A 26383-nucleotide genomic window follows, 5' to 3' on the forward strand; every position below is an offset into this window, starting at 1 on the left:
AAGACACCGGCTTTCACTTTTGCATCTGACAGCTTTGGGAAAAGTCTTCAAGATATCTGAGGGTTGCAAACTCGTGATCTAGAGACGAAAAAAACTGTTTCATAAGACCCAGTTTTATGTGCAGTGGCGGAAACAATACTTTCCGGGGGTCCAACAGTGGATCCCATTTGATGTTTTTTTCCCCACACTGAACTCGGCCCGCTGTGGCCAGTCCCACCTCTGGCAGTATTCTGCGGTCACCCTGCAAAGATAACATGGGAACTTAGTAAAGCTGTTATATGGACTGTTAGATATGTAATTCGTCTGACGTTCCGTGTGTCATGTGGTTCGTCTGAGTTCATTGTTTCATTGTTGTTGTCTTGTGGGACTGTCGTAGTAAAATGTCATTGATATATATATGGCGGACATGACTTTTGTTTATTCATAACGAACATTGGGTGAGTGCGTTCTTTGTATGTAATTGAACAATAAATGTAATAATTAAATTGTATAACTCGTTATGTTATCTCTGCGAGTCAGTCCGAGGGAAACATAACAGAGTTTATTGGCGTCGCCGATAGGACCGATAGGATACATGCTTACTTTACCGTAAAATTATTCATCGTAATAACAATGGCTGAAAAACAGACAGTAGAACTTATTAAATTGTTTAGGGAACAAATGGAGAAGCAAATGCAACAACATCAGAGAGATATGGACGCTCTGTTAAAACTGTTTGGTGCTCGACAAGTTGAAGGCGATTCTAGTGGCTATTTTTCAGCTGCTTCAACAACAGTGTCGATTCCACCATTTACTGCATTTGATTCAGCGACAGAACTATGGCCTGATTACTGGTCAAGATTCCGTACGTTTGTGGCTGCTAATGCTGTACCTGAAAAACGCATGGCACAAGTGTTCCTGACCAATCAGACTGCTACTGTTTACAAACAACTTGCTAATCTGGCTACCCAACAAAATCCGCCTAAAGATATCAACAACTTGATAATGGACGAAATCGTTGACTTCATGCAGGAACAGTTCGACCCTAAACTTTTCATTGTGAGAGAGCGTTTCAAGTTTTGGAGTGATATGCAGCGGAAGCCAGGCGAAACTCTCCAGGAGCTGGCAGCACGTATACGCCAGGATGCAGCTACCTGTGATTTTCCAGCGATCACCAACCCACAGGATGAAGCTCTGAGACAGAGATTCATATGTTCGGTTAACAATGAAGCGGTTCTGAAGGCGCTTTTTAAGATAAAAGACTCAGAACTAGATTTTGCCCGTGCTGTCCAGGTTGCCATTGAGACTGAAGACGCAGCAAAGGTTGCAAAAGAAACTGTATACGGTTCCAAAACCAAGCAGGTGTACAAGGTCCAGCAGAACAGGAATAAGAGTCCTCAAAAGAAACATCAGCAGTCTTATTCCACAAACCAGGAGAAATGCTACCGATGTGGAAAGGCCCACAAAGCAACAGACTGTCCTTTCAGGGAAACCAAATGTCATTTTTGTGATAAAAAGGGTCATTTGCAAGCGGTGTGTAGGAAAAAACAACATCAGCAACGCAATGGCCATTCACAAACTCCCGTGAAAAGAATCACAAAAGCTGAGCTAGTCAAGGCGATCCTAGGTGAAGTTTCCCGAGACACTCACAGTTTAATTGTGCCAGTAACAATCCAGAACAGACTGTTCACAATGGAATTGGACACTGCTACTACAGGCAATTTTGTTTCCTTGTCAGTCTGGAAACAACTTGGAAGACCAAAGCTGCAAGATGTCAAGCATCGCTATGAATCTGCCAGCAAGCACAACCTGCCTGTTCTAGGAACTTTCATGGGCCAAACCAAGGATCCAACAACTGGTAAGCAGGATCTTATACCTTACATAGTCACCAAGATCTCTGATCTTAATTTGCTGGGTCGGAATGCTATCCAGACTCTGGGAATTTCCGTAGACACTGCTCTAGGTTTGAAAAGCATAGACAGCCAAGCTAAGAGGGAAGGTGCAGAAGGGATGTATCCAAAGACCTCAAGCGAGCCCTATGTTTCCCTGCAGCAAGATTGTAACAACATGTGTGATGAATTTCCAGATCTTTTCAAGCAAGAATTGGGATGTCTCAAGAACTTTGAACTGGAAGTGAAGTTCAAATCGGACGCAACACCAGTCTTTCACAAGGCACGTCCGGTCCCATTTGCTCTTCGTGATGACCTGGCCAAAGGTTACGAAGAAGGCATCGCCAAGGGAATCTGGAAGCCTGTTCAATTCAATGAATACGGAACGCCAGTGGTACCGATTCGTAAAGCACACGCTTCAAGCAACCTGAAGCCCAAACTACGGATTTGTGGTGACTACTCTGTGGGAATTAATGACCAACTTGCTGATCACCGTCATCCAATGCCACTCCCTGCTGAACTGATGCAGAAACTCGGAGGTGGATTCGGATATACAAAGATAAACCTTGCTGATGCCTATAATCAGATCAAGCTGGCTCCAGAAAGTCAACGCAGACTCGCACTCAGCACTCACCGTGGAGTACTCCTGCAACAACGACTCCCTTTCGGAATTAAGTCAGCACCTGGTTACTTTCAGGAGATCATGGAAAACCTGACCCATGATCTACCTGGAGTGGCCGTCTTCCAGGATGACATGCTCGTCAGTGGGAAAGATGCAAACAGTCACTTAAACAACCTAAAGTGTCTGCTCACACGTCTAAGCGACAATGGACTCAGATGTCGCCGTGAAAAGTGCCAGTTTGCACTACCCAGTGTAGAATACCTTGGACACATTTTGTCGGCTGAAGAGATCACTAAGGGATCCAAAGTCGAAGCAGTCTTAAAGATGCCATCTCCAACGAACGAATCAAGCTTGAAATCTTTCCTAGGTTCAGTTCAGTTTTATGGAAAGTTTATCCCAAACCTAGCCAGTATAGCAGAGCCACTCTATTGCCTTACGAAAAAGTCAACTATTTGGAAGTGGGGAGATGAGGAACAGTCAGTTTTTGATCACTTGAAAAATGTACTTTCATCAAGTCAAGTTCTGATACACTTCGATCCAAACAAAACTTTGGGACTGGCTTGCGACGCATCAAACGTTGGTATTGGAGCAGTCCTGTTTCACCGCTATCCTGATGGAAGCGAGCGCCCAATATCCAATATGTCCAAGACTCTCACTTCTGCACAGCGTAACTACAGTCAAATTCAAAAGGAAGCCCTAGCTATCATATTTGGCTTGCAGAAGTTTTACCAATATTTGTACGGTCGTAAATTCGTACTCGTGACTGACCACAAGCCACTGACATCACTATTCAGTCCGAGGAAAGGGACGCCACTTCTCGCTGCTAACAGACTAGCACGATGTGCCCTGTGGCTGAACCAGTTTGACTACACCATTGAATATCGGAAATCAGCAGATCATGGCAATGCTGATGCCCTCAGTCGCTTGCCATTCGGTGATGACAACGACTTTGACAGAAAGGAAAATGGTGAAGACATAGACATGGTGTGTGCCATCAAAGCTCTTAGTATTCAAGTCCAACCTGTGGATGCTAACGTCCTCCGTCAAGAGTCAGGGAAAGATCCAGTGATATCTACAGTGATGCGCTACGTCCGTGAAGGCTGGCCACCAAAGAACATGGAGATCAATGACGAAGTCAACAAGTTCCGTAAGTTATCAAACTCACTTAGTATCTGTCATAGATGCCTTATACATGGATCTAGAGTTGTGATTCCACATAGCTTGCAGCCAAAGATCCTCAATCTTCTGCATCTTGGACATTTTGGCATGGAATGCATGAAACAACTAGCAAGAACTGCTGTTTATTGGCCTGGTATCGATGCTGCTATAGAGATAGCCAGTCGACGATGTGATTCATGTAACGAACATCAAAGGCAGCCATCTAAGCCTCCAGTTTACCCATGGATGTTACCAGAAAAGCTGTGGAGCCGCTTACATCTGGACCATGCAATAAATTTTATGGGTAGAGATTGGCTGGTGATCACAGATGCTTATTCCAAGTACCCATGCATTCATCCTACTTCCTCCACGTCCTCCAAAGCCACTTTGAATCTGCTTGAGGAAGACTTTGCGCACTTCGGATTTCCTCACACACTGGTCACCGATAATGCACCAACTTTTACGTCTGAGGAGTTCCAGAGCTGGTGCAAAGAACGCGGGATCACACACCTGACAGGGGCACCTTACCACCCAGCTACCAACGGAGCAGCGGAACGTTTGGTGCAGACCTTCAAACAAGCTCTGAGGAAGTCTTCTCTTCCGCCAACACGAGCACTTCAAGAATTCTTGATGCAGTACCGGAGAACACCAACATCCTGTGGATTCTCTCCAAGTGAACTTTTGAATAACCGGCAGATACGAACAAGGATTGATTCTCTGCTGCCATCGCCAACACACATTGCTCAAGGCAAACAGTCTAAGGAAGCACATAAGTCTCAGGTGACTCCAAGCTCGGCTGATGTCGCTAAAGTTACCAGGCAGTACAAGGCCGGAGATCCTGTGTATGCACTCTACTATGAACCTCGCCGAGACAAAGATCCCCGATGGGTACCAGCAATCATTAAGAAGTCATTGGGTACTCGCTGCTTTAACGTGAAGGTCATACCTCATGGCCCGATGTGGAGACGACACTGGGAACAGCTGCGACCGCGGTACACAACTGAGGAAGACAATGAACCTGGTGATGCAGAAAACACTGTATTTGAATTTGCAACAGATCACCCGATGGAGATCTCGGAAACTGTGCCACTAACACAAAGACAAACCAGACCCAAGACCATGTTACCCGTTCCAGAGTATGGACCAGACAACCCAAGACGGTCCAAGAGAACCCGTAAAACCCAAGAGAGACTTTGCTGTTGATACTTCTTGTGTAGCATCAATTTCAGTGGGGAGGTGTTATATGGACTGTTAGATATGTAATTCGTCTGACGTTCCGTGTGTCATGTGGTTCGTCTGAGTTCATTGTTTCATTGTTGTTGTCTTGTGGGACTGTCGTAGTAAAATGTCATTGATATATATATGGCGGACATGACTTTTGTTTATTCATAACGAACATTGGGTGAGTGCGTTCTTTGTATGTAATTGAACAATAAATGTAATAATTAAATTGTATAACTCGTTGTGTTATCTCTACGAGTCACCCGAGGGAAACATAACAGGTAGAACCCCTAAAATGTTGGACTAGTTGATTACATGAACTCCAGTGGTTAACTGGCACCTATTTTATCGACCCCCGAAAGAACGAGAGGCAAAATCGACCTCTGTGGAAATTGAACTCGAAACATAAAGACAAACGAACGGCTGCCAAACATTTCGCCAGTTCTCTTTACTTTCGTTTGACTGCGGCCATGCTGAAGCACCGCCTTTATAGTCGAGCAAATCAACCCCAGGACTTATTCTTTAGAAGCCTAATACTTATTTTATCGGTCTCTTTTGCCGAAACCACTAAGTTACGGGAACGTAAACACACCAGCATCGGTTGTCAAGCGATGGTGGGGGTACAAACACAGAGACACAAACATATATATATATACATATATTTTGAGGGAGGGGACTAGTCGATTATGTTGACCCCGTAGCGTTTTAATTCATCGCCCCTTATAGGTTGAAAGGAACAGTCGACATCGGCCTAATTTGAACTCAGAACGTAAAGACGGACTGAATACCGTTAAGCATTTCGCCCGGCGTGCTAACGATTCTGCCTTCAAAAATAATAATAAAGTCCGTAATCCTTTCAATTATACGCACGAGCGGGGGGTGGTTAATTATATTAACCCCTCAATGTTCGTCTTTTAGTTAATAATCGGTCCCAGAAGGATCTTAGAAGCTAAAATGCATTTGTCCACCGAGATTAAAGATTCTGATCGCCGAGAAACAAAGGGAAGTAACTCGTCATGGTGAAAATAGAGACGTTACAGATAGATGGCGCTGGTGTTTGTTGTTGGTTTGTCATAGTAATGGCGGCGAAGATGGCGGTAGGAACTCGTTAAAATTACTCTTTTACTTGTTTCAGTCATTTGACTGCGGCCTTGCTGAAGCACCGCCTTTTTTAGTCGGTCAAATCGACCCCAGGACTTATTCTTTGTAAGCCTGGTACTTATTCTATCGGTCTCTTTTGCCGAAACCGCTAATTTACGTTGACGTAAATACACCAGCATCGGTTGTTAAGCAATGTTGGGAGGTGGGGACAAACACAGACACACAAACATATATATATATATATATATATATATATATATATATACACATATATTTTGAGGAAGGGGACTAGTCGATTATGTTGACCCCGTAGCGTTTTAATTCATCGCCCCTTATAGGTTGAAAGGAACAGTCGATATCGGCGGAATTTGAACTCAGAACGTAAAGACGGACTGAACACCGTTAAGCACTTTGCCCGGCGTGCTTACGATTCTGCCTTTAAAAATAATAATAAAGTTTGCAATCCTTTCAATTATACGCATGAGCGGGGGTGGTTAATGGTACTACTCAAGCAGAGCGGACCCGAACGCGCTAGCTAGTCGTGAGTGGTCGATCCTACGAAAAGTGCGCGCGAGCACGCGTGCAAATGAATACATGTGTGCGCATGCAAATTAGTAAATAATTTCTTTTAAACAAAGTAAATAATTTTTTTTAAATTACTTTTTTCTTTTCTAAACAACGTAGATAGGTAGAAGGAATAAAAATAACACACTATCTGTTTTTGTTAACTTCATAACATTTTTTTTCTTTTAATTAAATTTTGTGAACAAAATAATTTTTATTTTCTAAACAACGTAAATGAATTTTAAAAAAGGTGCACATTGGGATTAGACACTGAGGGAAACTTGATATGCTAGAAATAACAGCTAAACGCAAAAAGAAAAAAAAAACTGTAACCTTTACTTTTCTGAAATCACTGTGGATATATTTCGGCTATGTGCTTGATAAATGTCTGAAAGTTCTCCCACGAATTCCCACACTTCATATCGTAATAATCACGGTACATTAGCTCATCAATATGTGACCATTTCATGTTACCACATGATCCACTTTTATATTTCAGTCTACGTTTTATCCGTGACCAGAATGGGCCACATATCCGTGAAAATCGTAGTTCCTGGCTCCACATTTTCAATGATTGCAGCTTCTCCCTTCAGAAAGACCGTCTCATAAGGGGTAGCACTGAGGATATGAATCTGGTAGTCTTTAGTCTCCTCTGAAAGTAGACAAAAGATATATGGAAATATTTCATTTAGACATTGTGATACTAATAACCTGTTGTTACAACTCAATATACTAGGAACGATGGGTAAATTGTCTCCATTTTATATTTTTGATTTCCTGAAAATTGCATTGTTTGTTTTTGATTTTGTTGACTACACAGTATAGTAGGGTCAGTTGGGCACTGTCTGTGAGAAAAAGTGCACCATGATGCAATTCACACAACTAGAAATTTGGCATGCTGTACTGCTAAGCATTCATATCAGAAGCTCCAATAGGAACATTTCAGAGTGTTTGTGTGTCAATTTGAGAACAGTGCAGCGGATTCAGAAAGGGTTGGATGAGTCTAATGGTGATTAAGAAGGTACGGCAGCTTGGAAAACTCATTCTGATAAGAAAAGAACTTATGAATTTGTAGTTAAGATCCAGGCCATGATTGACAACAATCCCACCAAGTCAAACAGATCCATTGCCGAGGACATGGGAATGTCTGAGTTTCTTATCAGACAGGTAGTGCATGAAGGCATTCAGTATTTCTTATACAGGATGAGAAAGGGCCAATTTTTATCCCAAGCCATCAAGAACAAGAGGAAAGACCATGATATGACCCTCCAACTGAATATGCTTTGGTTTTTCTCAGATGAGAAAAATTTCTGCCAGGAATGCCATGTCCCAAAATGTGTACAGAGAGTGATAAAAATCGAACAGTCATTCATCATTATTGTGTTTGGAGTGATCACTAGTGATGGTAACGTTATGCCTTCATTCATCTTCCCGCATGGCCTCAGACTCAACACAGAGGTCTACATCAAATGCCTGGAGGAGGTACTACAGCCCTGGGTTAAGAGGGTGGCTGCTGGAAGATCCTATGTCTAGCAACAGGACTCTTCACCATGCCACACAAGCAGGAGAACTCAGTCATGGCTGTCAGACAATTTCTGCGTCCACATCACCCCTAACATATGGCCACCTAACTCTCCAGACAGCAGCTCCCTTGAGTAGTATATGTGGGGAGCAGTTGAGCGAGAGACCAACAAAACTCCTTGTAACACCAAAGAAGAACTGAAGGCAAAGATTATGGCAGCATTTACCAACGTAAACAAGGAGACTGTTCAGAAGAGTTACAGAAGATTCCAAAGTCGTCTGGAGGCCATGGTTGAAGCCAAAGCGATTTTACTGAATAAATCTACTCTTCAGTATTTCAAGATATTTCTATGTAATTTTGGTAAAATGGGGTGTCAGTGTTATTTTCATTTTTGCTTAAATTAGATGACACTTTATTCACCACACCATATATATATATATATATATCTTTTATCTTATACTTGTTTCAGTCATTAGACTGTAGCCATGCTGGGTCATCACCTTGGAAGGTTTTACTAAAACAAATCAATCCAAGTTATGGGAGCATAAACACTCCAACACCGGTTCTCAAGTGGTAGTGGAGGACAAACACAGACAGAAAGACATACACACACAGATATATACATATACAAATATATATGCAATGGGCTTCTTTCAGTGTTCATCTACCAAATTCACTCACAAGACTTTATTTGGCCCGAAGCCATAGTAGAAGATACTTGCCCAAGGTGCCATGCAGTGGGACTGAACTTGGAACCATGTGGTTGGGAAGCAAACTTCTTACTACACAGCCACATCTACACCTCATTAGCCTCATAAAAGTAGTCCTTCTGTTCATTTGGTAGGCCCGCTTGTGGGGTGTAGGTAGATATAATTGTAGTTATACTATTCTGCAAGACTAGCTTGAGCATGCCTTTTCATTTCATTAGTTAGCATAGGGCATGATATTGTTATTTTCTGAAAAAGTTCAATAAAACTTAGTTGAATAAAATACTGACTAAAAATACACATATCCTCAAATATTGTCTGCACCCTGTATATATATTATGCAGCTATATTCATGTATATCGGTCTCTCATTTCGCTTACTAAAGTGCACATAGGCATTAGATTCTAAGATAATTTTAGGAACTAATTATGTACAATTCTTGATTATTTTATTATTTCAAAAATTAATTAAAACACATTGAGGACAGTGTATTTCGTTATAAATGTCCTGAAATGTTTAAAACATTAAATCTTGTCTATAAACCACTTTAATACCACTCAATATGTCTTCATTTGGAAATGAAAAAAAACTCACCTGGTGAGGTCCTCAGATAAACGGTTTTACCCACTGTGGTTGCTCGTGCAAACATATTGGAAGCAATGCAAACATAGGCAGTGTTTTTGTTGGAGTCTTCTTCGAGTACATTAGCAAAGACAAGGTTGGCTGAAAAAAAATTAGGAGAATAGGTGTGGAGAGAATTTTGTGTATATTTCTGAGTGTGGAATTATTATTTTACATTAATATTTTAATATTGGTGTCTTCATCTTGGCTGTTTTATCCACAACATCTTCACCACTATGCACTCCGGTCTTGTTCAGGTCCCTGTTATATTTGATAATGTTCCTGGAATATGGAACTATTGATGGATACTTGAGAAACTACTGTATTTCATTATTTCAGGTGTCTGTTGCAGTTGAACGTGGAGGCGCAATGGCCCAGTGGTTAGGGCAGCAGACTCGCGATCATAGGATCGCGGTTTAGATTCCCAATCCAGACGTTGTGAGTGTTTATTGAGCGAAAACACCTAAAGCTCCACGAGGCTCCGGCAGGGGATGGTGGTGAACCCTGCTGTACTCTTCCACCACAACTTTCTCTCACTCTTACTTCCTGTTTCTGTTGTGCCTGTAATTCAAAGGGTAAGCCTTGTCACACTGTGTCACGCTGAATATCCCCGAGAACTATGTTAAGGGTACACGTGTCTGTGGAGTGCTCAGCCACTTGCACGTTAATTTCACGAGCAGGCTGTTCCATTGATCGGATCAACTGGAACCCTCGACGTCGTAAGCGACGGAGTGCCAACACACAACAGTTGCAGTTGAGAATGAATGAAAATATTGCCAGCAACTTGGTTGAGAAGAAACCATCTGCAGGGGTTAGCTGTCCTTAGCAATCACAAATCACTGAACTATTTAAGTCATAGTTGTAACTCTACCAATGCAACTATGTACAACCAACTTACCTGTTAGTCAGTGGGGTGTTTCAATTTAAAAGTTTCAATCTTCTACATTAATATTTTGATTGAAAGCAGTAGCAGGGAATCAATTATATAAGATAATGTAGTTCCAGATTTGCTATGTCTGAATAAAAGTCCAAATGGTCACTAACACTAACTACTATACTATACATTAGATAATGTAGTCCAAGATAAATAGTGTCTTAATAAAAGATGGGAGAGTGATGGCTGGAACATCTTTGATCATGCCTCTTTTGCATCAGGGCTGATCTAGGGCTAAGTAACTGCAACAACAACTATTGCCACTAATAACAACTATTATACTATACATTAGGTAATGTAGTCTTAGGTACACTATGTTTGAATAGATGGGATGGTCACTGCTGGAACATCTTTGACTATGTCTGTCTAAGGATCAGGACTGACCTAGAGCTAAACAACAACACACTGATATCTATACATCAAAGAAGACAAAGCAGTATTTGTAGTGGTGGTGCTGGTAAGAAGGTAATACTAACCTTGGTGGTCCATTAGGATTCGCTCAGTGAAGTCAAAGTCCTTGAATGACCCATCATTGTGTTTCAATACCCATGTCACATTGGCCTCAGGGTAACTGATTGGCTTGTTACAAGAGAAGAGGAGAGATGCCCCTGGTGATACATCATATGAATATGGTGCCTCTTTCATGTATGGCTGCAGGAAGGCAAGACGTAATTCAACGATGCTTGACATGGCCACCCCATAAGAGTTGTTTGCAAAGCATTGATATGTGCCAGCATGTTTCCTTTTGGGTTGCTTGAACACAAGTGTTCCCTCGTGTGGTACGGTGAGGATATGTCTGCCATGTCTGCCAGCCATGTTGAAGTCTTTTTTGTTCTTTTTCCACGTGTATCTGGTTGTAGGAGAGAGGGAAAAAGATGAAGATGGAAATGGGGATAGAGAGTAGGTGGATGTACTTATAAATGAAGTGATAATGGGTGTAAGTTGAGAGAAGTGGAAGGGAGGATAGGGGTCTGCATGTGTGTATGTGTGTGCATGCGTGTGTGTGTGAGAAAGAGAGGGAGAGACAGTGTGTGAAGAGATAGATTAGAAACAGTATTGTGAGATAAAAGGTAGAAAGAGAGTAGGGAGTAAGAATGAGGATGAGGATGATGTTGTTGTTTTATGTTTTATTGTTTTATTAGTTTCAGCTCATAAATATTTTTCTTTTATCAGCCAGCTAAAACTTAGCTGGCCAAAGCTTTGAAGCCACTGTCAATAATATTCTTATTCATTTGCTTGCTCCATGCTCTTGCTTGATGAAGCTGGGATCATGCAAGGTCCTCTGCATTCAGAACCCATGTAACATGGAGTATAGCTACTCCTACTCAAGCATCATACAATCTACCTTTCACTCTGAAAGAAAGTCCTTTTGCTGCCAACAGAGGTAGTAAGCTCTCTGAACTTTCTCCATCTTATTTGTATTCTATTGGGTTGTCCGGAAAGTTTGTGCCGATTTATAGTAGATTACCTTTCGACTTATTTATTTGAGTCCATAAAATAGGATTTGACTACACCTCCATTTAGAGCACAGTTTAAGCTATCTTTTCGTGGAAGAAGGTTTATGTTCCTATAACCTGTGTTAATTCTGTAACCCTTCAAAATGGAAGATAAGAAAGTTCATTTTCAGCACTTGATGCTTTTCTTTTTCCGTAAAGGGAAAAATGCCTCACAAGCAACCAAAGAAATATGCGCAGTTTACGGTGATGTTTCTTTATCTGAAAGAACTGTACGGAAGTGGTTCGCAAGGTTCCGAGCTGGAGATTGTAGTCTTATTAATAAAGAGCGATCAAGCAGGCTATACACTACAGATGATGACCAAATCAAGTCATTAATTGAGAATAACCCACACTGCACACCCCGAGAATTGGTAGAAAGCCTCAGCCTATCAAAATCCGTTGTTCATGAGCACCTGGTAAAGCTTCGGTACACAAATCGCTACGATGTTTGGGTACCATATGAGTTGAGTGAGAAGAACCTTTTGGATCGCATTTCCATCTGTGATTCGCTTTATAAACGGAATGGAAATGCTCCTTTTTTAAAGCAAATTGTGACAGGTGGTCTTCCCTATTGAATGTTTTACTTTGGTCTAAATGGACCAATGCCCCTCCTTTGCCGGCTAATTTCCCAACCCTATCTAAGGTGTAGCGGAGAAGGTGAAGATTATCCTAGATCAACCTGCCTGGGATTGCATATAATTGCACTATAATTACAGATACTATCCCACTTGCTCGGGTCTTTTTGGACCAGCGTCACAACTCCCTGGCTCACAGATCTGGGTATCCTCCCATTCTGTTGCCAGTTTGCATAGACACCTGCCAGTATGTCCCCGAACAAGTCTGGCATACAACAATAAAAGTCATAGAGCAGACCATCTAGCCCTGGCGACTTTTTCCCGGTGCACTTGGCCAACACCTCTCTTACTTCCGCAGGAGTGATCGGTCCTTCACAGCATTCAGCCTCACGTGCCGAGAGTTGCGGCCCACCAGCTAGGAAGTCCTTTAAGGTCTCCCCACGCTCAAGCGGCCCACCCTCCCTGAACAACCGAGTGAAATGCTGGTGAAAGACTTTCTGCATTTCCTCCTGTCCATAGATCTTGTGTCCCTGTTCGTCTGTTAAAGACTTTATAGAGGACTTTTTACCTCTCTGACTCTCTTCATGGCGTGCCCATCCGGCAACATTAATACCTTCTCGTTTCCCTGCACGTAGCTTAGCTCTGACTCTGCAACCTTCATGCTTGGCGTTGAGGTGATGGTACAAAACCGTTCTTGCTGCCAACACTCTAGATGCAGAGCCAGATTCCATTGTTCATCTAAGTTCACAAAATTGTGGACAGCTAGCACTATTCTTATCTCTTTCCTTAACAAATAATCTATCTAGGTATAATCTGCATGAGCTGTCGTCGTTACTCCACGTCCACTGTGGAACGCTCGGCTCATCCAGTTGGTAACTGTCTACTAGATTATAGCTCTCTAGTAGACCCTTGAGGCAAGGATTCCCTTTCCTATCAGTTGAGCCCACACTATCGACCTGTGCATTGAGGATAGTGTTGAAGTCTCCTACCAAAACTAACGTTTTAGATGTCACTAGAAAGGGTTCCAGGTCCCGGTAAAAACCAGACTACCTACACTCCTGAGGAGCATAGACAGCTATCAACCTGAAGGACTGCTTACTCACATGAGTCACATCCAGAACGACCAGCCTATCTTCTGGCTCCAGAAAGACAGTACTTACCTGTAAGTCCAAGTTCTTCCTGATAAGGACTGCCACGCCTGCACCTCCTCCTCGGCTAGGAGAAATAAATTTCTCGTAGCCACTCAGAAGAGGCGAGAACACTTGAGGTCCACTCATCTTGGACTTGGTTACAATAGCCATATCTATTCTATGTGAAACGAGGTCGTCCAGAAAGCAAGCCTGTTTCCATTTTGACCCCATTCCATGCACATTCAAACAACCTAACTTAATCATCGGAGAAAGAAAAAGAAAAACTTACGGTTGCGAGATGGGGGCATGGCAGTTTCTGTCTGCATGCCTCCTCCATGCTCCCCGTAGCTGCTGGGCTTTTTACTGGTGTTGCCACCAGGCTCTGGGTAGGGGTGGCTGCCAGGCTGATTGTTCGTAACATCTTTGTCTCTCATATGTTCTTGGAGGAGTTTCTCCCTCCATTCTTCTTCTCCCACCTTTGCATAACGAAACTCCATCTCAGTGTCTGTACATTTAAAAAATTTTATACGTGGATGGGCTTTGATTAGCCTGACCACTTTTTCATGTTTTATATTAAACATCACTATTTTGTCTGTTCTTTTAAAAACTTTTAAGTGTTGGGAGGTGGGGTATTGCAAACTGTTTCCCGACATAAGTCGTGCCAGGGATGCGGAATTGGGGATTTTTAATTTTGTGGTTTGTCTGCATAGTTGCTATTTTTCTCTTTTGATTGGGGAGGGGAGTCAGGGGTATGTGTTTTCTTTCTTTTGTTGGTTACTGTTGTAAACTCCATCTCTTCTGGTTCGTTTTGCTTCATCTCCTCTGCCTTTTGAGTTTCATTGAATTTTTCTTTCTGTTGTTCTTTTTCATTTCCAGTTAATTTCCTTTTTCTTTGGTCTTTTCGTTATGTTTACCGTCGTATTTTTTTCTTCCTCTGTGTTTGGAGGAGGGGCAGAGGAGATGAAGCAAAAAGCAAAACAAACCAGAAGAGATGGTTTTTAAAAAAAACAGACAAAATAGTGATGTTTAATATAAAACATGAAAAAGTGGCCAGGCTAATTAAAGCCCATCCACGTATAAAATTTTTTAAAAGTACAGACACTGAGACAGAGTTTCGTTATGCAAAGGTGGGAGAAGAAGAATGGAGGGAGAAACTCCTCCAAGAACATGTGAGAGACAAATTAATTAAAGATCTTACGAACGATGTAATTGCGGGCACATTAATAATCATCCCGGCAGCCACCCCTACCCACACCAGTAAAAAGCCCAGCAGCTACGGGGAGCATGGAGGAGGCATGCAGACAGAAACTGCCATGCCCCCATCTCGCAACCGTAAGTTTTTCTTTTTCTTTCTCCGATGATTAAGTTAGGTTGTTTGAATGTGCATGGAATGGGGTCAAAATGGAAACAGGCTTGCTTTCTGGACGACCTCGTTTCTCATAGAATAGATATGGCTATTGTAACCAAGTCCAAGATGAGTGGACCTCAAGCGTTCTCGCCTTTTCTGAGTGGCAATCCTTATCAGGAAGAACTTGGACTTACAGGTAAGTACTGTCTTTCTGGAGCCAGAAGATAGGCTGGTTGTACTAGATGTGACTCATGTGAGTAAGCAGTCCTTCAGGTTGGTAGCTGTCTATGCTCCTCAGGAGTGTAGGCAGTCTGGTTTTTACCGGGACCTGGAACCCTTTCTAGTGACATCTAAAACGTTAGTTTTGGTAGGAGACTTCAACACTATCCTCAATGCACGGGTCGATAGTGTGGGCTCAACTGATAGGAAAGGGAATCCTTGCCTCAAGGGTCTACTAGAGAGCTATAATCTAGTAGACAGTTACCAACTGGATGAGCTGAGCGTTCCACAGTGGACATGCTTAACGGTATTTCATCTGTTTTTACGTTCTGAGTTCAAATTCTGCAGAGGTTGACTTTGCCTTTCATCTTTTCAGGGTTGCTAAATTAAGAACCAGTTGCATACTGGGGTTGATCTACTCAACTGGCCTCCTCCCCACAAAACTTCAGGCCTTGTGCCTAGACTAGAAGAGAATATTCACATACCTATTTGCGACATAGGTCGCTTTTCCTCTACGATTTTAAATGGTCAGAAATCGTCCGGTAATTGCCATTTGAATGGAAATTTTGTTTTCACTATAAAACACATACTGCTAGGTTTGTACCACCCCCTTCAGATTCAACTACACTCTAGCTTTTAAATACAAAATACCTCATAAGTAATATAAACGTCCGAAATTCTCTGGTGGCATTAATGAAGATGTTACGTGTCAATTTAATGTGTTAAACTTATCTTTATTAATGTATATCAAATTATACACAGATATATACAAAATTTTACACAGATATAAGTATTAAAAACTGTGATTCCTCCCCATGGACTTTTCTTTTAGAAAATTTTTGCCCGCTGCACTAAAAAGTTTCCTCACCCCTACCATACGCTATTTTGTTTGAACTACATAATTTTGGTTTAACCCATTTGTGCCCATGTTTTCTTATTTATGATTGTGATATCATTTAGTGTTTTCAATTCTCACATGACTACACTAACACCACTACTACTTGTACTACTATTCAAACAACAATACTTACGTCGGTTGTGGTTCACCACTGGCCTTGCACGGAAGTGCCACAGTCTCTGACTCTTTAAACAGTACCTGGGCAGGTGGGTCGATTAACATCACAGGTGGCTGGGTACCTGTTATAGAAAAAAAGAAAGGAGAGGATCACTATGGTTGTGGAGTTATGTGTTTGATTCCTGAACATGTCATGTCAGGTTCAGTCAGTCCCACTGCTAGACAACTTGCACTGATGTCTTCTCCTATAGGCCTGAGATGATCAAGGACTTTTGAGTTGATTTATTAGACAGAAACTGAAAGAAGACTATTGTGTGTGTGTGTGGAGTGTGTGTGTGTGACTGTGTGTATACACACATACATATATATGTATATACATACATACATGCATACATACATACACACATATATGTATGTGTGTATATGTATATATATATATATACATCCCAAAGATGGAACCTTGTATCTTTGTTGGAAACTGGCTCCCTCCTCAGTGGAAGATTTATAATAATTATAAAATAGAAGAGACATACATACATGCATACATACATACACACATATATGTATGTGTGTATATGTATATATATATATATATATACATCCCAAAGATGGAACCTTGTATCTTTGTTGGAAACTGGCTCCCTCCTCAGTGGAAGATTTATAATAATTATAAAATAAAAGAGACATACATACATACATACTTACATACATACATACAAAATGCCCTGTTGTTGATGTTGAAATTCCAATGAAGGAGCTTTGGATCAAGGTTAGAAACCAGCTCTTTCTCTATTGGCAAGAAATCTAGAAGTAAAACTGAAAAAAATGACATGTCTACATCCATCCATCCATCCATATACATATATATTGAAGGACATACAAAAATAAGAGGAATGACCAGCAAAAGTGGACTCCTATATGCTAGAAATAGATGCCGAACCATCTAACCACGAAAAAAATATATGTTCTCAGTAAAAATTCAGCGACACAACAGACTGTAAACGGGCAAGACAAATGAAAAAATACTAAATAAAATACGATTAACCTACGTACCATGGTTTCACCTGTTAAAATTTACATAAGTAAATATCTGCAGGATCGTCAGCGTAGTCCGTCGATTTGCAATGCAATTTCCAGAACTAGACACAAGACGTCCACCCGAAAGGGAGCACATGGTTAGATGATTCGGCATCTATTTCTAGCATATAGGAGTCCACTTTTGCTGGTCATTCCTCTTATTTTTGTATGTAATATAATTTTAATCTTCGGATTATTTTAATATGCTAGACCACTGGTTTTAATTGATTAATATCAATTTCTACCCTCATTAATAAATATATATTGAAGGATTTAACTCACTTGAATAGGCCAACCCAGCTGCAACTAAAAGGATGAAGATAGAGACTGGTGAAATCTTCATAGTGTGTTTAGCTGGGTTAACTGTCTTGTAGATTTATTGGGTCGTCTGAAAAAGAAAGAAGAAAATAAGGGTTACAGGGGTCTGTTATCTTTGCAGTTAAAACTTATCTCAGGCCTGATCCAGCAGACTGATGATGAAAGTTGTTCCATCCATGATCAGATTGTTGACTATAGTAGAGCATAATTTAAGGGACGTTAGGCTGTTACTTGTAGCATTTCAACCATGATCATCCTGTCATTTGTGTATCTGGAACAATTAGTGATTAATGTATGCTGAAATTTTGGAGTGAAAGACTAATTGATTACATCGACCCCTGCCAACGTCGTCTCCCTCATTGGACACGAAACTCAGCTTGCGAAGACTTATTGGAGCAAGTGAAAGCGAAATCGGGATGGCACCTGTGCCCAGCGTCGCCTTTCTGGCACTTGTGCCTGCGGCATGTGTAAGGACTTTCGAGCAAGATCGTTGCCAGTGCCCCTGGACTGGCTCTTGTGCAGGTGGCACATAAAATACACCATTTTGAGCGTGACCGTTGCCAGTACCGCCCGCCTGACTGGCCTTTGTGCCGGTGGCACGTAAAAAGCACCCACTACACTCTCTGAGTGGTTGGCGTTAGGAAGAGCATCCAGCTGTAGAAACTCTGCCAAATCAGATTGGAGCCTGGTGTAGCCATCTGGTTTCACTAGTCCTCAGTCAAATCGTCCAACCCATGCTAGCATGGAAAGCGGATGTTAAACGACGATGATAATGATGATGAACCCTGGAGGGATGAAATTCAAAATTGACCTCAGGTGAATTTGGTTGAGGCCATGCTGGAGCACCACCATTAGCTTTGCTACACTTTCACTTAAACCTCCTCTGATGTGTGAAATTTGATGAATGAGGGAGTTGATGATGCTGCCTTGTCTGTGTTTCTTGCTTTGAGGTTGGGTCATCTGAAACTCTTGACAGAAGGTTATCCAGTTTTGTTTTGAAAATACCTACATTCATGCCATACAGGTCCCTCAGGCTTTGTGGGAGGATATTGAAGAGCTGTGGGACCTTGAAGCCTAAGCTATTGCAGTATCTGGACCTGTATCCTGATGGCAATGTTGAGATTTTTGGTACTATACAGCAGTACCCATCCTGCCAAAGTTTGGTACAAATTCTAGGATTTTCCAGATGTAAATTATTGCATATCTTTCCAGCTTTCATTCTAGAGAGTAGTTTTCACTTTTTCAGTCTCTTCCAGTAGCTCACATATCACATTGAGACAATCTTCTTTGTGTAGCTTTGCTGGATCACATTGAGTTCCATTGTTAATTTTACACTGCTTGGTGACCACAGTTGGGAGAAGTAATCCAGACAGCTGAGGACAAAAGTCCTCCAAAGAGCCATCCTTGTTTCCTTTTCTTTCATTTTGAAAATTTGCAGGATCCATCTGGCAAACCCGCTGCATCTTATTGTTATCTTAGTAATATGCACCTGGAAAGATGCCTTGATACTCATGTCGATGCCCAAGTCACACACTGATTTTGATCAGGGATTGCAATCCTTCCTGGGCCAGTGTATCCTGTTTGTTTTTCATTGAGATTTATGTATTGGTAGTGCAGAGCTTGGAATTTTCCAGCACCAAGCTGCATGTTATTTTCCTCTGCCCACCTGTATTTTGCGTCCAACTCCTGTTGCAGATGCGCAATGTCTCCAGGACTCTGTATACTATTGGAAACTTTTGTATCATCTGCATAGCCAGCAAGGGTGGCTACTTGAGCAGCTAAGGGCATGTCTGAGAGGGTCACTATGAATAGCAGCACCTTGTGCAACACCACTCATTATTTGTGTTTCATCATCATCATCATCATCATCGTTTAACGTCCGCTTTCCATGCTAGCATGGGTTGGACGATTTGACTGAGGACTGGTGAAACCGGATGGCAACACCAGGCTCCAGTCTGATTTGGCAGAGTTTCTACAGCTGGATGCCCTTCCTAACGCCAACCACTCAGAGAGTGTAGTGGGTGCTTTTACGTGTCACCCGCACGAAAACGGCCACGCTCGAAATGGTGTCTTTTATGTGCCACCCGCACAAGCCAGTCCAGGGGCACTGGCAACGATCTCGCTCGAAAATCCTACAGGAGCCAGTCAGGCGGTACTGGCAACGGCCACGCTCAAAATGGTGCATCTCATGTGCCACCCGCACAAGAACCAGTCCAGGGGCACTGGCAACGATCTTACTTGGCTTGCCGGGTCTTCTCACGCACAGCCCATTTCCAAAGGTCTCGGTCCGTAGTCATCGCCTCGGTGAGGCCCAATGTACGAAGGTCTTGCCTCACCACCTCAGCCCAGGTCTTCCTGGGCCTACCTCTTCCACGGGTTCCCTCAACTGTTAGGGTGTGGCACATATATATATATATATATATATATATATATATATTTATATATACATATATACATAATTCACAATGGAGTGAATTATGTAGATCAAAAATGTTATTTTGCTAGATTTACCTCTCTTTGACCATTAATTTGTATTTCTGTTAAGATCTATAATAGGTAATTTTTCTTTCTTCGTTTTATTTTATTTACTTTCTTTTCAAACCTCTTCACCGTTTTTTATTTGATGTAACAGCGTTGTATGCATGTCATTACTTAATATCCTAGGTTAACAATTCTACTTAGTTACTCTACTAGATAATGGTTTTCTTAACCGATATTGTAAGCAGTTTCAATATGTTCATATCGTAACAACCTGATTAGAACTTTTTTTATACACATGTAATTTAAGTACAAGTAATAATGTTGTCTGTTGTGAATTAATGTAACTTGGCCCTGAAGAGATGGAAGGCCCTAATTTCTTATCTCAGACGATCTTGCATCGAAATGCACATAGGATAATAAACAAGTTTTATTAACACAGTTCTATATTTAAGAGATGAGGAATTATTTACATTATCTACATTTGACGGATATTCGTCCTCATCTTGTTTGTTGTTAACACAACGTTTCGGCTGATATACCCTCCAGCCTTCGTCAGGTGTCTTGGCATATGGCGTAGTGGTTAAGAGCGCGGGCTACTAACCCCAAGGTTCCGAGTTCGATTCACGGCAGCAACCTGATTAATAATAGTAATAATAATATAATAATAATAATAATAGTAACATCGATAGGAATGAGAACCCAGGTTCGAAATTTCCCCAAGACACCTGACGAAGGCTGGAGGGTATATCAGCCGAAACGTTGTGTTAACAACAAACAAGATGAGGACAAATATCCGTCAAATGTAAATAATGTAAATAATGTAAGTTTTATTAATATATAGGATTGCGTCTTGGCTCTTATTTCAATTGATATATATATATATATATATATATATATTATTGAACATTTATGGTGCATTTTAGAAAAACAAGTAAGGAGTCGATATCCTCCACTACTTAAATATATATGTATGTATATATGTATATATATCGACTCCTTACTTGTTTTTCTAAAATGTACCATAAATGTTCAATAATATTGAGATCTGGGGACTGTGGTGGCCAGTTAAAATGTTCGACTTCACTATACCATCACACCACACCACTACACCATATACCACCATACTACACAACACATGTGTGTGTGTGTGTGTGTGTGTATATAAATGTAAGAGCCAAGGATCAAGGTGTAGGAAGAAAGTTAGCTTCAAGCAATCTGTAGTAAATATAATAAACAACTATCAAGGAAAACCACTACTGACTTTTAGGAAGATTGTACGCTCAAAACTACCTTATACTTTACACTTGCAGTTCTGTTATATATGTCTTTTATCTTATATATATATATATATATATATATATATATATATATATATATATACACACACACACACACATACAGATATATACATGCCCTTTATCTTAACAAAAGCAAAAAATACAAAATACAAAGAAATAAAGCAAATACATACAGTATATGATTCTACATCAACAGGCAGCCACGTTTCCAAGCAGTGTTTGTAGTTAGAGAAATAACAAAAATGATTAACTAGTGGTTCGCAGAAATGATTAACTAGTTGCTTATAAGAGTAAACAATATCAAATGGGGTTACTGTCACAAATTGTCCTGCCAGACATGTGGTTAAGTACAACGAATTTAATGGAAAAATAAAAATAATCACTGCATTCGGAGATTAGAAGAAATATTTACAAGTGGTAACAGATGTCTTTCACTTTGATCAAGAGCCATCTCATGTTACCCACATTTCTTTCAACTAATATTTATGTAAGTAAAAGACACACCAGAGACTGAAAGTCTTTTAGTTAGAACTGAATAAAATTATGGTGGTCTTTGAATAAGTGTGTAATGAGAATATGGTAGTCTTTGAGTGAGAGTTAACCCTGTCATTACTAGATTTATACTGAAATACACTGTCCTGTTTAAATTGATTTTGGAAATACTCTTTTACTTGTTTCAGTCATTTGACTGTGGCCATGCTGGAGCACCACCTTTAGTCGAGCAAATCGACCCCCCAGGACTTATTTTTTGTAAGCCTAGTACTTATTCTAGCCGTCTCTTTTGCCGAACCGCTAAGTTACGGGGACGTAAACACACCAGCATCGGTTGTCAAGCGATGTTGAGGGGTCAAACACAGACACACAAACATATACACACATGCATATACATACATACATATATATATATATATATATATATATATATATATATATATATATATATATATAGTTTTAGGGAAAATAACCAATTTTCAAGAACTCATCGATGAAAATCCACTATCACATTATTAATTTTTCTATATGTGATAGTGGATTTTCATCGATGAGTTCTTGAAAATTGGTTATTTTCCCTAAAACTATATATATTTTATATATACTTTATCTATAAGGCTCAATTTAATTTTAATTTTTTATAAATTGATTTTAATTGAGTTTTTTACCTGTAATTTTGGATTTTGTCCCTAATAATATTATTATTATATATATATATATATATATATATATATATATATATATATATACACACACACACACATATATATGACGGGCTTCTTTCAGTTTCCGTCTACCAAATCCACTCACAAGGCTTTGGTCGGCCCAAGGCTATAGTAGAATACACTTGCCCAAGGTGCCATGCAGTGGGACTGAACCCGGAACCATGTGGTTGGTAAGCAAGCTACTTACCACACAGCCACTCCTACACCTATAATGAACTATTATTTCCTATTACCCTTAGAAAGCGTAAAAAATGGTTAATATTTCCTTCAAACTTTGCTTTTGTTACATTTATTCAAGCCCCAAATAATCCCTTTCAACACATGGTTATGATGCTCTCCCACGACTCCTGCTCATGATCAGAAATGCATATATTGTCAGCCACTAAGGGACATGCTCAAGTGGTTAGGGTCAAGCAACTCACAGGCAAACTTGTAGTATTGAGCAGAATATTTGCTATAATGATATTTATGTTTCAGTAACTCAGTGCTGAATCTGTCTAAAATGTAATAGAAAATGGGTCGTCCAGCTCACAAAAGCAAATTTTGAAGGGAATAGTAGTCATTTCCTTTGATTTCTAGATGAAGCAAATAGGAAATAATACTTACTGACCAAAGAGAAAAGCAAAAATTTGTTACACAGTGTTATTGGGTCCACTGGATTAGAACTGACCTAAGGCTAAATACCAACAAGATGTAGGCCTGCTAGAAATGGCAGCCAAATCTCCCTAAAGGGCATACATAGTCCGCTTCATAGTCTTCACCCACGAACTCAAGGAGCCTGACATGATGTAGTTCTTCTCACCTGAGAAGATCTTTATTCAGTATCAAAAAGTGAACAGGAGGAAAGATATATCTCTGTACAAACCAAACTGAAGTCCTCCGCTGTTTTACACACCAAATTCCCATTGTCTGTGACGGTCATGGTTGGTTGTAAGCAATAAGGGCCATGTTATGCCACCTCACTTTTTCCCACCAAAAGGTTTTAGGGTCAGTGGAAGCTTGCATCAAGACAATGGAGATGGTTGTCAAACCCTTGGTTGAAAAAGTTGCACTGCGGAGGCCATTGCAGCAAGGCTCTGTTCCTACAACACAAGAAGGGCTGACTGAAAACTTTCACAATCATATCACCCCTAACATTTGACATCCCAACTCTCTTGATTTAAACACTTTGAAGAGAGATCAACAAGCATGCCCACAACACCAAGGATTATTGATATCTACTATTACTGACATTAAGACCAACTTGAATAAAGATCACTTGATCAAGGCATTCAGTTACTTTAGAAGTCATATCAATGCAGTAATTGAAGTCGATGCTAGTTTTATTGAATAATCTTTTCCCATGTGTATGTAAGAATATGAGTACAAAATTTTCTTAAAATATATTTGTTTTCCTTAAATTAAATTTTTTTTCTCAAATATCTGACACACCCTATATGTGTGTGAGTGTGCGTGTGCACATGTGTGTGTGTGTGTGTGCACGCGTGTGTGTATGTATGTATATATATGTGTGTGTGCAGTGTTGCCAACTTAAAATCAGAATTTTATGCTAAATTTCAGTAGAAAAAATACCAAAAAAAATGCTAAATATGACAAAAAAATGCTAAAGATTATAATATCAAAAAGCTTAATTTTTATTAACTTTTTTAAAATTTTATTCAGCATTGAGATATAATTTCTTGAATTTCCCTGATTTGATCACTTTCAGCTGCAGTGCCTAGGTCTTCACTTCTGTATATGTTAATTATATGTTAATTATATGTTTTGGAATATCAAAGTTTTTGCAACATTTGCTGTATCTTCTCAGGCCATATTTTATAGACAGTATTGATCTAAACATAGGAAGATGCATTTTGTTTTTCAATTTTGATTTGATTACGCCCATACTACTAAACAACTGTTCAACTTCTGCATTTGAGTTTGGCAATGTCAATAGATTAATGGCAAAATATGCAACATCTCTAATAGGGTTTCCTCCAGTAGCATCTTTATATTCCAAGACTTCCAGCCAGAATGTCTCAGTATTAGACATATTTGTCCATTTAACTAAATAAATGCTATCAAACTGAATTTCAATTGAAGCAACTTTTTCTTCATTTAAATGCATTGCTTCTAAGACAGGTAAAATTGGCTCTTTGAAATGCTGAAAAATATTCTCTACTGAAAAACATTTCATATTCCTCAGTATATTAATATTTCCTGGCAAATGGTGCTTGAGCTCTTTATACAGGCAGAGTAAAAATTGTTGTCTCTTTTGCAAATATTATTTTTTTCGGTGGCTGTTACAGTCTTCTTGATAATCATTTTTGCTATCTTTCTCTTGAACCTGTAGCCTAAATTTGGTTCAGGATCCAGAAATTTTTCAATAGGAGCATCCAGATTAAGAGGGTCAATTCTACATGTTGGCAACACTATCATATTAGCAACAGATTTGATCAAATTTGAAAGATTAGCTACATATACGTTTCAGGATTAAAGTAAAGTTATATTTACTTACTTATTTCTCATCTGCAGTGCAGCATTTTGAAATATAAATTTGAGAGTGTTAGGATTAAATATGTACGCAATTAAGTGTCATTGCATAACCGATATTCAACGAACACTTCCAAAAATATACAGCTGAATGTGAACACGTATTTATCCTCAATACCCACGGGTGTGTTACGAGTAATCCTGCAAAAACTGCAGTTTTTCATCAGAGAGTAAATTAACACTCCCTAGCTAATCTACTCCATACTCTACCATCAAAATCTACTAGAGTGGCTTGCGTGGCAAATATAGTATCTATTTTGCGTCGGGACAAATCAGAATTTTTCATGCTGAAAACCAGGGCTTGATTAAGAACACTCGGGTTGATAGTGGCATAGTAGCTCTCTATATCTAGTTGCAAGAATTTACTATTCTTACTATATATTTATATATATATATATATACACCGGTAGACTGTTGGGTAAAGGTGAGTGTAGATGAACTGGGCGAAGGGGACATTCAAAACTGTCCTGTCCTGTCCTGTCCTGGGTTCAAGCCTGGTCAGGATGGGAAAGAAGGTTAGAGTCTTTTTATTTATACAAAATTATAAAAAAAAAAACAACATAATTCTACATAGAGATTGAAACCTCTACCTTCATACAAGGTTATTAGTTAAATTACTAACACCTTTACCTATTAGGCCATCAGACCAACACCTGAAAAACAGATTGAAAATGAGACACTTAAATCTATTTTTATTATTGTTTGGACACTATTATAGATTTAAGTATCCCATTTTTGACAACAATTAGTGGTGGGACCTGGTAGACTAGTAAGTAAAGGTGAGTGTAGATGAACTGGGTGAGGGGGACACCCTGAACGCTCCTGGTCAGGATGTGGGAGTCTTTGTATTTTTTTTTTTCGTTTATGTAAAAATATTAAAAAATATATTTCTGAACTCTCCTGTGCAGGGTTCAAACCTGGTCAGGATGAAGGAAGAATGCAAGATTATTTTTATTTTTTATTTGTTTTTTCGTATATGCAAAAATATTAAAAAATATATTTCCGAGAGAGAGATTGAGACCTGAAACTTCAAACAATATATAAATATATATATTTGTATATATATATATATATTTATATATTTATATATATATATATATATATATATATATATTTATATATTTATATATATATATTTATATATATCTGCGGGACAACCTGTTGAGAGCCACAGACCAGATCTGTGGCTGGTGTAAAGTCCCCTCTCGACCCAGAGTAACATGGTGGTGGAACAAGGATGTAGACGGGGCTATTAGACAAAAGAAACAGGCTTGGAAGGACTGGAAGAACGGTGGTAGCAGGGAATTGTACCAATCTGCCAGAACGAAAGCTAGGCGACAGGTTTATTTAGCCAGAGGT

General features: G+C 39.9%; 2 protein-coding genes across 5 annotated transcripts in view; one reads left to right on the plus strand and one right to left on the minus strand.

The window, feature by feature from the left end:
• Positions 1–8400, plus strand: part of LOC106868979 (uncharacterized) — a 35004-nt gene extending 26604 nt beyond the window's left edge. For all 4 annotated transcript variants that reach the window (XM_089345771.1, XM_089345770.1, XM_089345769.1 and 1 more), the window contains one exon: positions 7034–8400. In XM_089345771.1, coding sequence (XP_089201897.1) covers positions 7034–7051 — 18 coding nt within the window. In that variant the 3' untranslated portion in view covers positions 7052–8400. The remainder of the gene's footprint in view (positions 1–7033) is intronic.
• Positions 6687–21689, minus strand: LOC149130336 (neuroglian-like). Its single transcript, XM_089345765.1, has 6 exons — positions 21449–21689; positions 17461–17566; positions 16118–16223; positions 10795–11168; positions 9358–9486; positions 6687–7186 (listed from the first exon to the last, which is right to left on the minus strand). Exons 2-6 carry the CDS (start codon positions 17519–17521, stop codon positions 7035–7037), a joined length of 822 nt encoding a protein of 273 aa, XP_089201891.1. The 5' UTR covers positions 17522–17566; positions 21449–21689; the 3' UTR covers positions 6687–7034.
• Between the last annotated feature and the right edge of the window lie 4694 nt (positions 21690–26383).

This window comes from Octopus bimaculoides, chromosome 29 (assembly GCF_046866305.1).
Source record: "Octopus bimaculoides isolate indiv1 chromosome 29, ASM4686630v1, whole genome shotgun sequence".
Classification (NCBI taxonomy): Eukaryota; Metazoa; Mollusca; class Cephalopoda; order Octopoda; family Octopodidae; genus Octopus; species Octopus bimaculoides.

Coding starts and splice junctions, on each gene's coding strand:
- LOC149130336 (XM_089345765.1), bottom strand. CDS start 17,521: ATGAAGATTTCACCAGTCTCTATCTTCATCCTTTTAGTTGCAGCTGGG. Junction 9,487..10,794: donor AATCCTAATGGACCACCAAG/GTTAGTATTACC, acceptor ATTTTTTTTCAG/CCAACCTTGTCTTTGCTAAT. Junction 7,187..9,357: donor TTATCTGAGGACCTCACCAG/GTGAGTTTTTTT, acceptor GTCTACTTTCAG/AGGAGACTAAAGACTACCAG.